The following is a 12,838-nucleotide window of genomic DNA, read 5'->3' on the forward strand; positions in this document are numbered from 1 at the left end:
GTAAAGATTTTAAAATCAACATGGTTTACACTTAAATATTGAACAATTTAAATGTTCCTAATGCTCTTCTTTAAAAAGAGTATTTCAAAAAATCTCTTAAAAATACGGGTATTTTTCCACTTGACCACATATGAATATATATTTTTATTTGGAGGTAAATGTTACACTGAAGTCACATGGCAGGATTAGCATATGATATTATACAGTCTTCTTAGCTTTTCATCCTTTATTAACAGTCATCTTTGGCTCTATTTCCCCTTTAATTGGAACATCCTCTAGCCTTGGCAGTTGAACTATTCAGTAGGACGATTAAATTTTTTTGACTACTCTGAGCTAAATTGACCTGTTTTGACCTGTTTGTTACTGGTTGTAACCTGACAGGCTCTAGCAGCCTGCAGTGATTATGACTTTTTGAGATGAATCTGATCCATGTTCCTTTGCTACAGCTCGTCACATGAGGAAACTGGAGCCTCTCACACTCTCTATGGCCATGGAGTTTGCAAATGGCCAGGCTGTGAAAGCATTTGTGAAGATTTTGGACAGTTTTTAAAGTATGTTTTTAACTTTTCTTTAGGGGAGGGAGTGGGTTATATAGGAGTTTTAGATTGTTTTAAATAAACAAAAGAAAGCTGAGGGAGGAAAGTAAAGGTCCATCCTGAGGTACACTCTAAGTTTTCTGTGCATTCCAACAAGTGGATTAACACAGTCAGACCAAGGAGTTTAACTCTTCATCTTTACGTTTTCATGAGAATATTTACAAATCATTCAATAAAGGTTTTTGAATGAATGAAAATTATTAGCCTACTATAATTATGTCATTAATAATTGGGAAATATGTTTGCAGGGTTCACTTAAATTTCAATTTTTCAATAATAATTTCAAATAATATTATGTGAGAAGTCACATTTTATTTATATATACATATATATATATATATATATAAAACAGACAAATTTTACAGGTTTACTTTTCTAAATTGCAAACTCTATATTACTTATATTAAATAATGATATTTAAAAATAGATATTTAACAACAAGGATAAAAGTTAAAAGTTAATAGGAGCTAAAGTTTTAAGATAACTATGTTTCATGCACATTGACACTTATTGCCCTCAGAATCATAAAAAAAACATACATGGCAGTATGTTTGTATGATAGACTATATGCTTCTCTAGCTTAAAATCAAAACTTGGTACATCCTAATTTCTTCATATTATTATTTAATTCTCAAGAGATTCTTTTTCAAATGAAAATATGCATTTTTATGAACATTTTCCATGCACAATTCCACTATACAAGAGTTCTAAACAGAGAGCTGCAGTTAGCTTTATGGAGTTGAGTTACTTCATAGGCTGAGACTCTTATGTTGTCATGGAGCAGCTAACAGGGTGAATGAACTGTTTCATGCTTCATCAACAATTAAGTTAATTAACTCATTTGAAATTGCATTGCTATGTTGTCAAGATGTTGGCAGAAACATCAGAAAGATGTGTTTACAAATGATAGACCACAGAGTATACAGCAAAAGCACCTTAACAACAAGGCACAAGTACTTGGCATCATAATTACTTTATAACTGAATTACAGTAAGATTTCCAAAAAGATTTTTTAAAATCTTTTTTACGTTCCTGACCAATTAAAAGAAATTTTACTTCCTATACTACTATGATTTTTTAAATGTCCTGAAACGAAAATTTCTACTTATAACAAAACAGTTGTGAGCTACCATTTTGTTGAGTATGAGATTGATTCGACTGTTCTAAGCAAAGAGAACATTTAAAATGTTAGGTAACTATGCTAAAGTTTTCCTTTCTAGGAAAAATAACACTTGTTAAAACAAAGACAGACTACAGGGATATTAATTCTTGTAACAAGTACTTTGTTTGGATAGATTAGTCCATATCAAAATATTACATTATACCTTATCATTAAAATTATTTAGAGGGTTAATGTTACTGTTTCTTCAATATGGTAATTTAAACTATAGAATTAGCCCAGTCGCTATACATTTTATTGCTTCAATTGTTTTTCTGACAACATTCACAATTAATTTTTAAGAAAATAATATATCTTCAGAATGATTTCCTTTATAGCACATGGAAAGGAATATTTTTCCATCTTAAATACTTATATATATTTTTACTACTAACAAGAAGATGAGTAGGAAACCTTATTTTATCCTCCTTCATTCTTTTTTATAATCATGTTAGTATTTTTTAAACTGAAAAATTACAACTAAGAAAACTTTTTTTTTCAATTAAATATCAACTTTGGTTCTAAAGACTGACCATTTTTACAACCCATTAAATTTATAAGGATAGCAGAACAAATGACAGAAGACTTTTAAGTTGTTTTTTTTAGTTCACTTTTACTGATATGCTTTAGATTCCCTAACTCACACATCTGTGACAATGTCTGTTAATAGAACTAATGCCAGTGTACTGTACTAAAATAAGCTATTAATAAGGCATATTTCTGTACTGTTATTGTATTTTTCTTAAAATGTGTGTGACATTTGAAAAAATAAAATAACAATTTTAGTAAATTTATTTCAGTTTATTTAGTGTCTGTATGGAAAATGAAATGAAGAAGGTACCACCAATAATACAGATTTTCTTGGAAAGAAGATTTTGCTTTTCTTTTGTAATAATAGATAGAATTGAGAGTCTTAGAATAAAAAAAAAAAATGCCTGGCAAGTCAAGAAGCTGTGAAAGGTTTTTAGCTCTCAGTTTTTATGTTTATCCATTCTCTGGAAATTTTATAGCCAATGTTCATTGTAAAATTTTTTTTGAGAAAATGTTGTAGCATTTTTATTCCTAAAATGTACTAGAAATAAACTGTGTAGCTTGAACTTACTCAGACAACGTATTCATTGGCTTGAAATAAAAGCAAACCATTAATTATTACTATTTAGCCTACATATGTTAAATAAGAAGTGATGGTAGAAAACATATTAAGTCCCAATTCCCTTTCTCACATTACATTCCCATATCAGTAGTATCTCTCCCTGTGTTGGACCAGCACCAAATGAAAAGCCACCAGAGGACAGTTGCTTGTATATAACATATATTTTAGTCATATATGTACATATATGACTTTAATATTCAATTGAAATATTATTTTCTGTGGAATAAAAAACTTGACAAAGATAGAAACTATTATTTGGCTGTAATAGCTAAATGAAAGCAGAAAATAAAAGATGAAGAAGAAAGTTCAAGCTTAAAAGGTGTTTAGAAAAAATTTTAAATTTTACTGTAAAGTAGATGTTGACAGAAGCTAATCATTTTTCTGACTACTAATTGAAGATCTTACTAGTTCGTGAATAGTATTTAATACTAGTTCTTCACTGCTGTCTCATAACTGCTGAAGTGAAATAACACTTGATAATACTTTAGTGTAGTTTGGCTGCAAAATTAGTTATCATTCCACTGGACCTAAATCAGCTTAAATGTACATAGATTGACTTTTAGAGCATAAATCAAAAGGTTTACACTGTAACATTCCAGTTAGCAGACAAGTGTTTCTAAACTTGTAGGCACAGATGCCAGCAAACAAAACATGAACTGAAATAGAGATAGTCTCTTCGAAGAAAAGCAGAATGGTTAGTGTCCATAAAAATATCAATCTGTTAAAGAGTAAGTAATTGATTACAAATGAATTAGGTTTATTTACAAAGACTGCATTTGTAAGGCTTAAGCCTATATAAAGTGCAACAGAAAAGGTAGCAGAAATAGTTAATTTAATGGGAAATTTGTTATCTTTTTTCTGGTAGCTGACTAAAAATTATGCTTTTGCTTAGTGTGTATTGTCGATTCCTTTGTCTTTGACTAGGCAGCATGGCTACAAAATTATGACCTCAAGAAGGCATTCTTTGAACTTGTCAGAATGTTGTTTCTTTTGGTGACAGTGCCTCATCTCTGAAAACTAAGGCATCTCACATAATCAGCTAAATGAATAGTGACAGCTAACATTTTGTATCTAAACTCCTGTCAGTGTTTAAACATAAAAAGCCTGATGCAAAATAAATGAAACACCAGTGATTTGCAAGTGAAACATTTTGTTAAAAAGTCTGATGTAGTTGGATTTAAATTTGATCCTTTTTTAGCTTATAAAATGATATAACTTTAAATTAAATTGAAAAAATGTAGAATTTAAAATTGAATTGCTAATCTGGGGTACATATAATTGAAGCTACCACATGTATTCATAACTTTAAAAGGTTTGTTAAAGAGAATTGTTCATTAAATAAATTGGAAGGATCCTTTTGTACTTTTCATCTTTCTGAAATGTTTGCTTAATTGTTTTTAGAAAAAAAATTTGACTGCTTTTACTTTTTTTTTTTCTAGTCCACACTACCTACCTAGCACACAGATTCAATGTAGTTTTGAAAGAACATCGGTAGACCACATCATTTATTCCATTTTGAAAACAAAAATCAATATACCTATAAAGTGACCCATAAATTAGAGCTGGCTCACACAATGTTTGTTCAGTGCTGCCTTTCTGAATGCACCCTTTGCATTTTTTCTTCACCTCTGTGTTTGAACTGCAGTCTCGGTAAGAAGCTCATTAGGGGACATTAGGAACTGGAGCAAACCAGAATTCCAGAGCTTGCTTTGCTCTTATTAATGCATAGTAGAGTAGAATGCATTTAAATATTTCATAGACATTCAGTAATTTGTGTGTAATTGTCTTGTTAGCAGACCAGTAGAAGTAGAACAGGCTTGTGAAATGGTGTTAGTGATTGCATGGGTAATTTACAGACCTTTGCCATCAGAAAGAGTATTATTGTTGGGTAGTATGAAGCTGTGAAATAAAACTACCAATAAGTAAAAAGAGAAACTTAATAAAGGTTTTGTAACAAGCATCTTCAGGGATAACAATCCTACTTGGTCATTTTGAAGCAGCTATAATTTATGACATAGGCAATATATCAAATGAATAAGATAGTATTATGGAGCATTCATATGAAAAGGGTATTTGCAACATTAGTTTCAACTTCCTTCAAGGGACATGATTAAATGATTAATGAAATGTCCCTTTGCATATGCATTTTGAAACAGCAATTAGGCACTGACTGAGGAAATCCACAAATCCTCTCATTTTTCAGTATTATTTCATTCTTGATTTATAAATCACAGAGAATTTTTGAATAGTAATATGTAGTACCTGAGATAGTTATAAAAAACAAGAAAGAGAATAATGTGGCAACAAAGTAGTCACAAATACATAAATTCATAATTTAATATTAATATTCAGCCTATTTATTTAGTCTTATTGCATTGTATTTATATCTGACATTATTTCTGTACTTTGATTGGCATAATTAAGTAGGGAGAATGAATAGGCACTATTATTTTACATATCATCAGTAAACAATAGCAAGGAAAGGAGAAGGGAGATGTGGCAGAGGTATATATGTGTTTTTCAAGTTCTCAGTAATCCACTGGAGGCTGTTCTATAAATGATCATTGAAGGGCTGCAAGCTAGCCTATAATTACAGGAAAGAAAGTGGCAGCTCTGGCATTTCATAACTATGTGTCCTCGAAAAGTGCTTTGTGAGTTTGTCACCAATGATAATTTAGATAGAGGCTCATTACCGAACATCACAACACTTTAAAAACCTTTCGCCTTCATACAGAAGAATAAAGGACTATTTTAATGGCAAGGTTCTTTTGTGTCCCACTGAAAAATTCAATCAAGACAAAACCTCATTGACTATTATTGTAGTCTACAGTCTCTCTTCTAATAAAAGCTGTATAGATAAATTAAATAGGTTTCTAAGACCCAAGTATATAATGCAAACATTTTGTACATTTTTTAGTTCTTTAAGTATAGGATAATTATCACTAAGAAGTACACAAATGTAAAAAACCTTTTTAAAAGTGATTTTATGGAAGAATAAACATTTTACTGCATATATCTTTGCTTGCAAAGCTGTATATTCTACTTATTTCGTTCCATTACACCCTAGTCTTTGTGTATAGCTAAAGCATTTAAAAAATATTCATCATTTGGACTGATTGTGGAATAAATATACGTGTGTGTTATCCAAAAGTTCATACTGATTAAAATACTTTAAGAAAATACAAAAATATTAAATCTTAAAAATACAATTACCATTGTAGTATTCTGATAGAAAATTATCTCATTCTCCATCAAACATCTTTTTCTGAAAAAAAATTGGTGAAAAACCCTATAAAACAACTTTTAAAGTTTCATTTAATTAGAAATTAGTTACACTTTACATCATAACCTAAGCTCTGGTTTAACATTTTATGCCTCCTTTCCAGAAAGAGTGAATAAACTTTAAGTTTTCATTACACTTATGTTCATAACAGAACTGAGCAGAGTTGAGCTTAGGGCAGACAGGTTTAGTGGAGTGCCTCTCCTACAGTCTAACCACACACCTCAAACTTGACCTGATACGCTTCACTATTTTAGTCCACAGTTTCCCTTCAACCAAGAATGGCAACCAATAATGACAAGATACATAGAAGTTTGTTGTTATGATCAGTGAGGAAGTATTAAAATGAACTGATTTAGTTTTTCAAGAGAAGGCACAGAATTGAATAAAGGTTTCTAATTGCTGAATCTAAATAAATATACTAACATATAAACCTACTTATTTATAAATTAGTTATTTCTCAGAAACACCATCTTAATTATTTTTTATGTGTTACGTATGTCTGTCTAAATATTTTTCTTCTTTGTATTTAATTTCAAGAAACATTTTTTTCTGTATAGTTTCAAAGTGTTCCTTTTTCCCACTGTGGAAGATAATAGGACTTCCGAGTAGTGCTTTTGAAGTGGAGCATATACCACTGAGTTACGCTTTGCTTAACATTCTGTTTTATATCTTGTGTTTGTTTAGGCACCTTAACAATGAGCATGCGTTGGATGACCGAAGCACTGCCCAGTGTCGAGTGCAAATGCAGGTGGTGCAACAGTTAGAAATACAGGTTTGTGAAATGCTGACTTAATGGACTTCCTTCTTATATTTCTGTTGGATTAAATTGGGTAGATTCTGAGTCTTTTTAAAAACAATGCCTAATAGAAATACATGAAATTTTAGATTGTATGATGGCAATGATTGATAATTTAGGATGGATTGATATAATGTAATGTACTTATCACTCAGACTTATAAAACCTTTAGACTATATCATCTACATTTAGATATCCCCAAAGAGTGAAATCTAAATTTTCCCTAATAGTGGTTATACCATTCCCCCCACTGGACATGATTTTATTGTTGAAGACATTATTTTACATGAGCTAATAATGTTTTTTCCATTAGATTGTACAGTGTAACAAAAAAAATCTTTATAGCATTATGCCTGTAGTATATTGCCCTGAGAAAAATCTTTTCTGTTTCTACCTTTAGTGTATTTTTAATTAAAGAACTTGCAAAACATTTAGGACATTTCTGGAGTAGTAGTAGCAAATCATTTCTAATATCCCAGATGGTAATATATGTGTGGTATCATGTGCTGCTAATTTAAGTTAAAAAATAGTTAATATTGAAACAAAATTTGTCACAAAATAAATAGAACTTATAAAACTGATCAGAAAGCAATTATGTTAGCATATTGTTCTTATGCTTTTACTAAGTCTTCCTCTTGTGTTTCAACTTAAAGATTATTTTTTCTCATTCAAACCAATACTATGTTTTATTTACTTAAGCATACAATTTATTTTTCTTCACATTTTACTAGATCTTGAATTAATTTAAATCCATCATGTCATTGCTTTTTCCCAGAGAGCTGTTAAAAATATGTTACTTTGACTTGTAAAATAATCAAGGACACATATAAAGCATCAACTGATGCAACTTTGAAAAAGCTTTTTTTGTAAACCTGTTTACCGTTTATAAAAGGTGGAGTGAAACATAAGAGAGTTCAGCTGATGATGACACAGTCTGCAGGGTGACCAATTATGCCTTTTTTTTTTCTGCTGTGTCTGACTGATGGAAAAGTAAAGTCCGTCACTTGTAATGAGACCCAGTGCAACTATAGATGCCGACTCCGTGGCAGAGTTCAGCGTTTCACACTGCCTGGTCTCTGTCACTCTATTGAATTAGATTGATGATGGCAGATTGGAGGGGGCACTAACTGGACCTCAGTGGGAATGCATGAAGTGTGTAGACAATCCTGGCAGACACTTCTCTTTGAGAACCCTTCACCTCTTCACAGCTGTTGGCACTAGTCCATTGCTAACAGTGTCCACAGGACTTTAAAGAGACACCATAAGCCTTCTAATTTATGGTTTCAGTAACTTGTTACTGTCAAGGCAACTGTGACCTCAATTCTCTTATTGACAAAAAGATGAAGTGTTATTTGTTTTCTCTGACCTTTTAACATAAGGAAAGCTATAAAAGTTTCCCCTCCCCTTCATAGTTAAAGTTGCATCTCCTCCCGAATAAGTTTCTACTGGTAAAGACTTTTATACGCAGGAATCGCTACTCTGAGACAAGCTCAATGATAAGATGTATCACTGCAATAAAATAGCTGTATCAGTCATTTCTAAACTGCTTCTGATCGGACTGTTTCTTAACAGCTTTCTAAAGAACGAGAGCGTCTTCAAGCAATGATGACCCACTTACACATGCGACCCTCAGAGCCCAAACCATCTCCCAAACCTGTAAGTGCATATTGCTTTATAAACAGTAAATAGCTCTACTGATGTAACAGACTAAGAAAATGAACAATTTAGTGAATGCTAGAAAACAATGAATGTGATGAAAAATATGACAATAAAGTGAAAGTAAAATACAATCTCTTGTCAAATTGTATATTTCTTTTAAAGTAATGCTATCTTTTACAAAATCTATCCAATCTACACCATGGGGGACACTAAACAAAGTACACCTATCAGTGCACAAATCACTGCCTTGAAGCTAAAGCAGGAGAATATCTTTCTGTGATAGGTTTACAGATATTAAAAGGAAACCCACTTGGAGCAACCTGAAAAGCAGGAACAGTACAAATCACAGATAGAAAGGTATGTGATATTCTGCAGAGGACTTAGATCAATCATAAGATGCATACAAATACATTTTTCAATCAAACATTTTGTCAAATGTCATAGTATTTTTATCGTCATTTTCCCCTATTTCTTTGGTTATTTAAGGTTCATTTCACACATTGATATGTCTTATTAGATAGTACACGTATTGTTAATTTACAGAGCTATGACAAAGTAAAATGGGTGATTATAAAAAAAAATAACTGCAGTTTCCCTCAAAAATATATAAGATTGAAGCACAACCTAATAACAGTCAGGTGCATAGACTGTTGGGAAGAATATACTTTATCTCACTCAGCAAATGTTTGCGCAGAAACTTAGAGTAATCAACTGGGTAACTCTAGTTTAATGAAAGTTTGTGAGGATAGGTTTTAATAAGTCCCTTCTATAGCCCGATGATTAGTGATTGTCAGCTTTGCCTCTCCTCCATTTCTTTAGGACAAAAAAGATCATGTGGTTTTGTAGTAGAGGAGGAGATAAAAGACAAAATATATTGTATGAGTTTTCTCGTAATATCTCTGGTATCACTCATCAATTAATGTTATTCAAAATTTACTCTTTTGCATAAAGAATGCATTTATTTAAAATCTAGTAAGGTATTTCTGCTAAGATATTAGAGTTTTTTCTTTGTACTACATTTAAGTGTAGGGTACTATTACATTTTTATTTAAATAAAAAATAAACTTTTAAGAATCTTTTTGATCCTATATATATATATATATATATATATATGACTTTTTTAAATAAGATTTTTCCCCTCATTGCTTCTATAGTATAATGTATATAGATAATTGCAAAACAGAATAATTGTGTCATAAATTCATCAGGAATCTGCAGCTTGTTCTTTTCCAATTAATTATTCAATCAGTAAATTTTTTTAAAACTCCAGCAGCATGGTTACATCTACACTAATAAAGAATTTTCAGCCTATAATCCAAAACAGAACCTGAATGAATAATGTAATTGAAGTATTACATTACATAAACCACACATGAAAGAATTGCTAATTGCATTTGATGGTGGGCAATTAATATAGAATTTTAGATGAGTGATTTAAAATGAAACCACAGTTTACAGTTCCCTTTGGAACTAGCGATATCTGGAGGAACTGCACTATTGGCCTCAAATTGGTTTCAAAGAAGAGTGGTCAATACACCCACCCTTAAAAATACCCTAAAATTTATACACTGTACAAAAGAAGCTTCAAAATTGATATGATAGTGGATATTTATGGTCTCATGTGCTGTGGCTCAGTTGAGACAGCCCACACATTTGATAAATATTAATAGCATGAATTTATTACCAAAGAGAAATGAGCTCTGTTGGTTCATCACTGCACCCTTAACAGCTATCAGTACATGAACACAAGGTGCAACCGCACTGTCTATTATATGACCCCATTTACTCTCTGAATGGTACTTCATTAAATGGTACCTTTTGGCCATGCTATGGATGGATGAAAATCAAAGTTATCAAGGCTGCGCGTCCTGAATAATGAGTTTCACCCAACCTTGACTATATTCTGATGAGCTGATGTGGCTAAGTGCTGATTCTGGCTTTTACATGCTCCCCTTTAGTTAATAATAAATTCTACTTTATCAGTTTATGATTGTACACATACAAACATGGTATGCTTATTATTGCCAGATGGCAGAATGAGTTACTGTAACATTGTAAACATGAGTAGCTTACATAGAAAAAGATGTATTTCTCCTGTTTGATAACTTTTACCATGTTCACAAAATATTTAGAGTGTCCTGTCAAGTATTCATCAAGACAGATCTTTCATTGATTTGCAATGTTGGCATTTTTCTGGCTTCTGAATGTGCCATTTATTCTGGTTTTTGATTTCTAAAAGTGATTATGTAACCATTTAGCTGAGTTTTTAAGTATAGAGAAGTACTTTGCTTTTTCTCTTTTTAAATAGTTTTAACACACAGCTATGCAATGCTGATGATATGGTTTACATATAACATTAATAATTGTATATTCTGGTATTGATTTAAAAAATAAAATATAATTTGCAACATCACACACATAGATCAAACTAGGTAGAAATACTTTTGCACATTCTGGAGAAGCTTACAGCAGTGGTTTTGTAAATATATTAAATGCAGCATTTAGTAGCATTATCTCAGCTTTTATTTATGTACGTAAAAACGAATTCCCAGCCCAGTCTGCTGGCTTAGAGTACGAACAGAATAACAGTTTGTGGTTTATTGGGAACAGATGCATTTAGGGATGCCTTCAGGGTGCCAGTCGTTATTATTACACTGCTAATGTGCTTCTTCTGGCTGCTGCCCAAGAAAGAAGAACAATTAGCTGGCATATGTTAATTTTTGTTTCCCTAACAAATCTCTCTACTGACTAAATGTGTAAAACAAATCTACAAAGAAAGATCAATCAAAGCTGTGCACATCATTTTCTCCCCATTTTAAAAAAAGGTTTATCTTAAGACGTGTATTTGGGATTTGAAAAGGCAGGTGTTGCTAAATTATATATAAAAGCTGAATATTCTCTATTTAGCCACTAATAAGTTACTTCATAGAGAAGCAAAACAATTAAAACTAGTTTTCTTGCTTGGTTGCATAGATTACTGCATAAACTGAAAGATCCGTAGATTACCTCTTATGAATATCATTTAAATACATGGTAGAAATCTTTTTATGTGCTGCCCTACGTAAAAATTTTGCTAATTGGATGCTATTTATGACAAAGGTGTGTGGTAAATATGACAGAGGTGATATGAGTTTTTGATAATGAAAAACAGGGCCTTTCTGAGGGGAGTAATGAAGGGCACACTGTTAAACAGCTTGCATATATTCTCACCTTTTTCCTTTTTTCTACCCTGACACCCACTTTCCAGGGTACATCAGCATTAAGTGACACTGTAATCATAAATTGAAAATGATACTTCCAGAGGAATTGGCAAACTTGACATTTCATTATATTTGTTAACACATGCCACAAATGATTGTTAGTGAGGAAATTCCATTTTCCTCTCTCCATCTCCAATCAGATTTAATTTGAAAATTTTCAGCCTCCTCCGGCTAATTTGCAATTAAGACAATTTTGTTTGAATATGTAGTAATGTCATTACCATTCCACCAAATTAGCAAGGAGACTAAAGGTCAGTGTAAAATTTTCCAGCTGGCTGGAGCCTCTCAGCTGAGATTTGGGACTATGGAAAAAAAAAATTCTGGCAACAGAATACCAACTTATTTTAAGTCCTGTTGGTTGAAAACATTGCACCCTTCATTATTGCTGTTGTTGTTGCTTCACTGGGGGTTGGACCTATTTAACAACAGGGGCAGTCAATGATCGGCAGCTGGCTTTTATTTAAGGAAATACATTGTCGCTGAAGTCTAGTAGGACAAGAAGGAGTTAGTCCTAAGAAACATTGCCATAGATTATTAGATAACCTCTACCAGCAGCCTCTAATTAGAGTTCTTATGATACAATTTCATCCTGTAATTAGTTGAGATTGGCTGCTTCCTTTTGCAGCTTATTAGTGGCAACGCAGCTGTAGAAGTGAATCCACTCTCATTTGTCAAACCTTTTTAAGTCTTTTTCTCTTGTCTCTACCTTTTTCCTGCCCATCTCTTGGGTCTTTGCAGCTAAATCTTGTGTCTAGTGTCACCATGTCGAAGAACATGTTGGAGACATCCCCACAGAGCTTACCTCAAACCCCTACCACACCAACGGCCCCAGTCACTCCAATTACCCAGGGACCCTCAGTAATCACCCCAGCCAGTGTGCCCAATGTGGGAGCCATACGAAGGCGACATTCAGACAAATACAACATTCCCAT

The 12,838-nt window shown here is 32.3% G+C and overlaps 1 protein-coding gene across 2 annotated transcripts in view; it reads left to right on the forward strand.

Moving 5' to 3' along the window:
- Positions 1–12,838, forward strand: part of FOXP2 (forkhead box P2) — an 849,049-nt gene that overhangs the window by 770,380 nt on the left and 65,831 nt on the right. For both annotated transcript variants that reach the window (XM_053926724.2, XM_071221693.1), the window contains 4 exons: positions 447–551; positions 6,876–6,963; positions 8,560–8,643; positions 12,645–12,838. The exon at positions 12,645–12,838 is cut by the window's right edge and continues 8 nt beyond it. In XM_053926724.2, coding sequence (XP_053782699.1) covers positions 447–551; positions 6,876–6,963; positions 8,560–8,643; positions 12,645–12,838 — 471 coding nt within the window. The remainder of the gene's footprint in view (positions 1–446; positions 552–6,875; positions 6,964–8,559; positions 8,644–12,644) is intronic.

This window comes from Desmodus rotundus, chromosome 6, assembly GCF_022682495.2.
Source record: "Desmodus rotundus isolate HL8 chromosome 6, HLdesRot8A.1, whole genome shotgun sequence".
Lineage (NCBI taxonomy): Eukaryota > Metazoa > Chordata > Mammalia > Chiroptera > Phyllostomidae > Desmodus > Desmodus rotundus.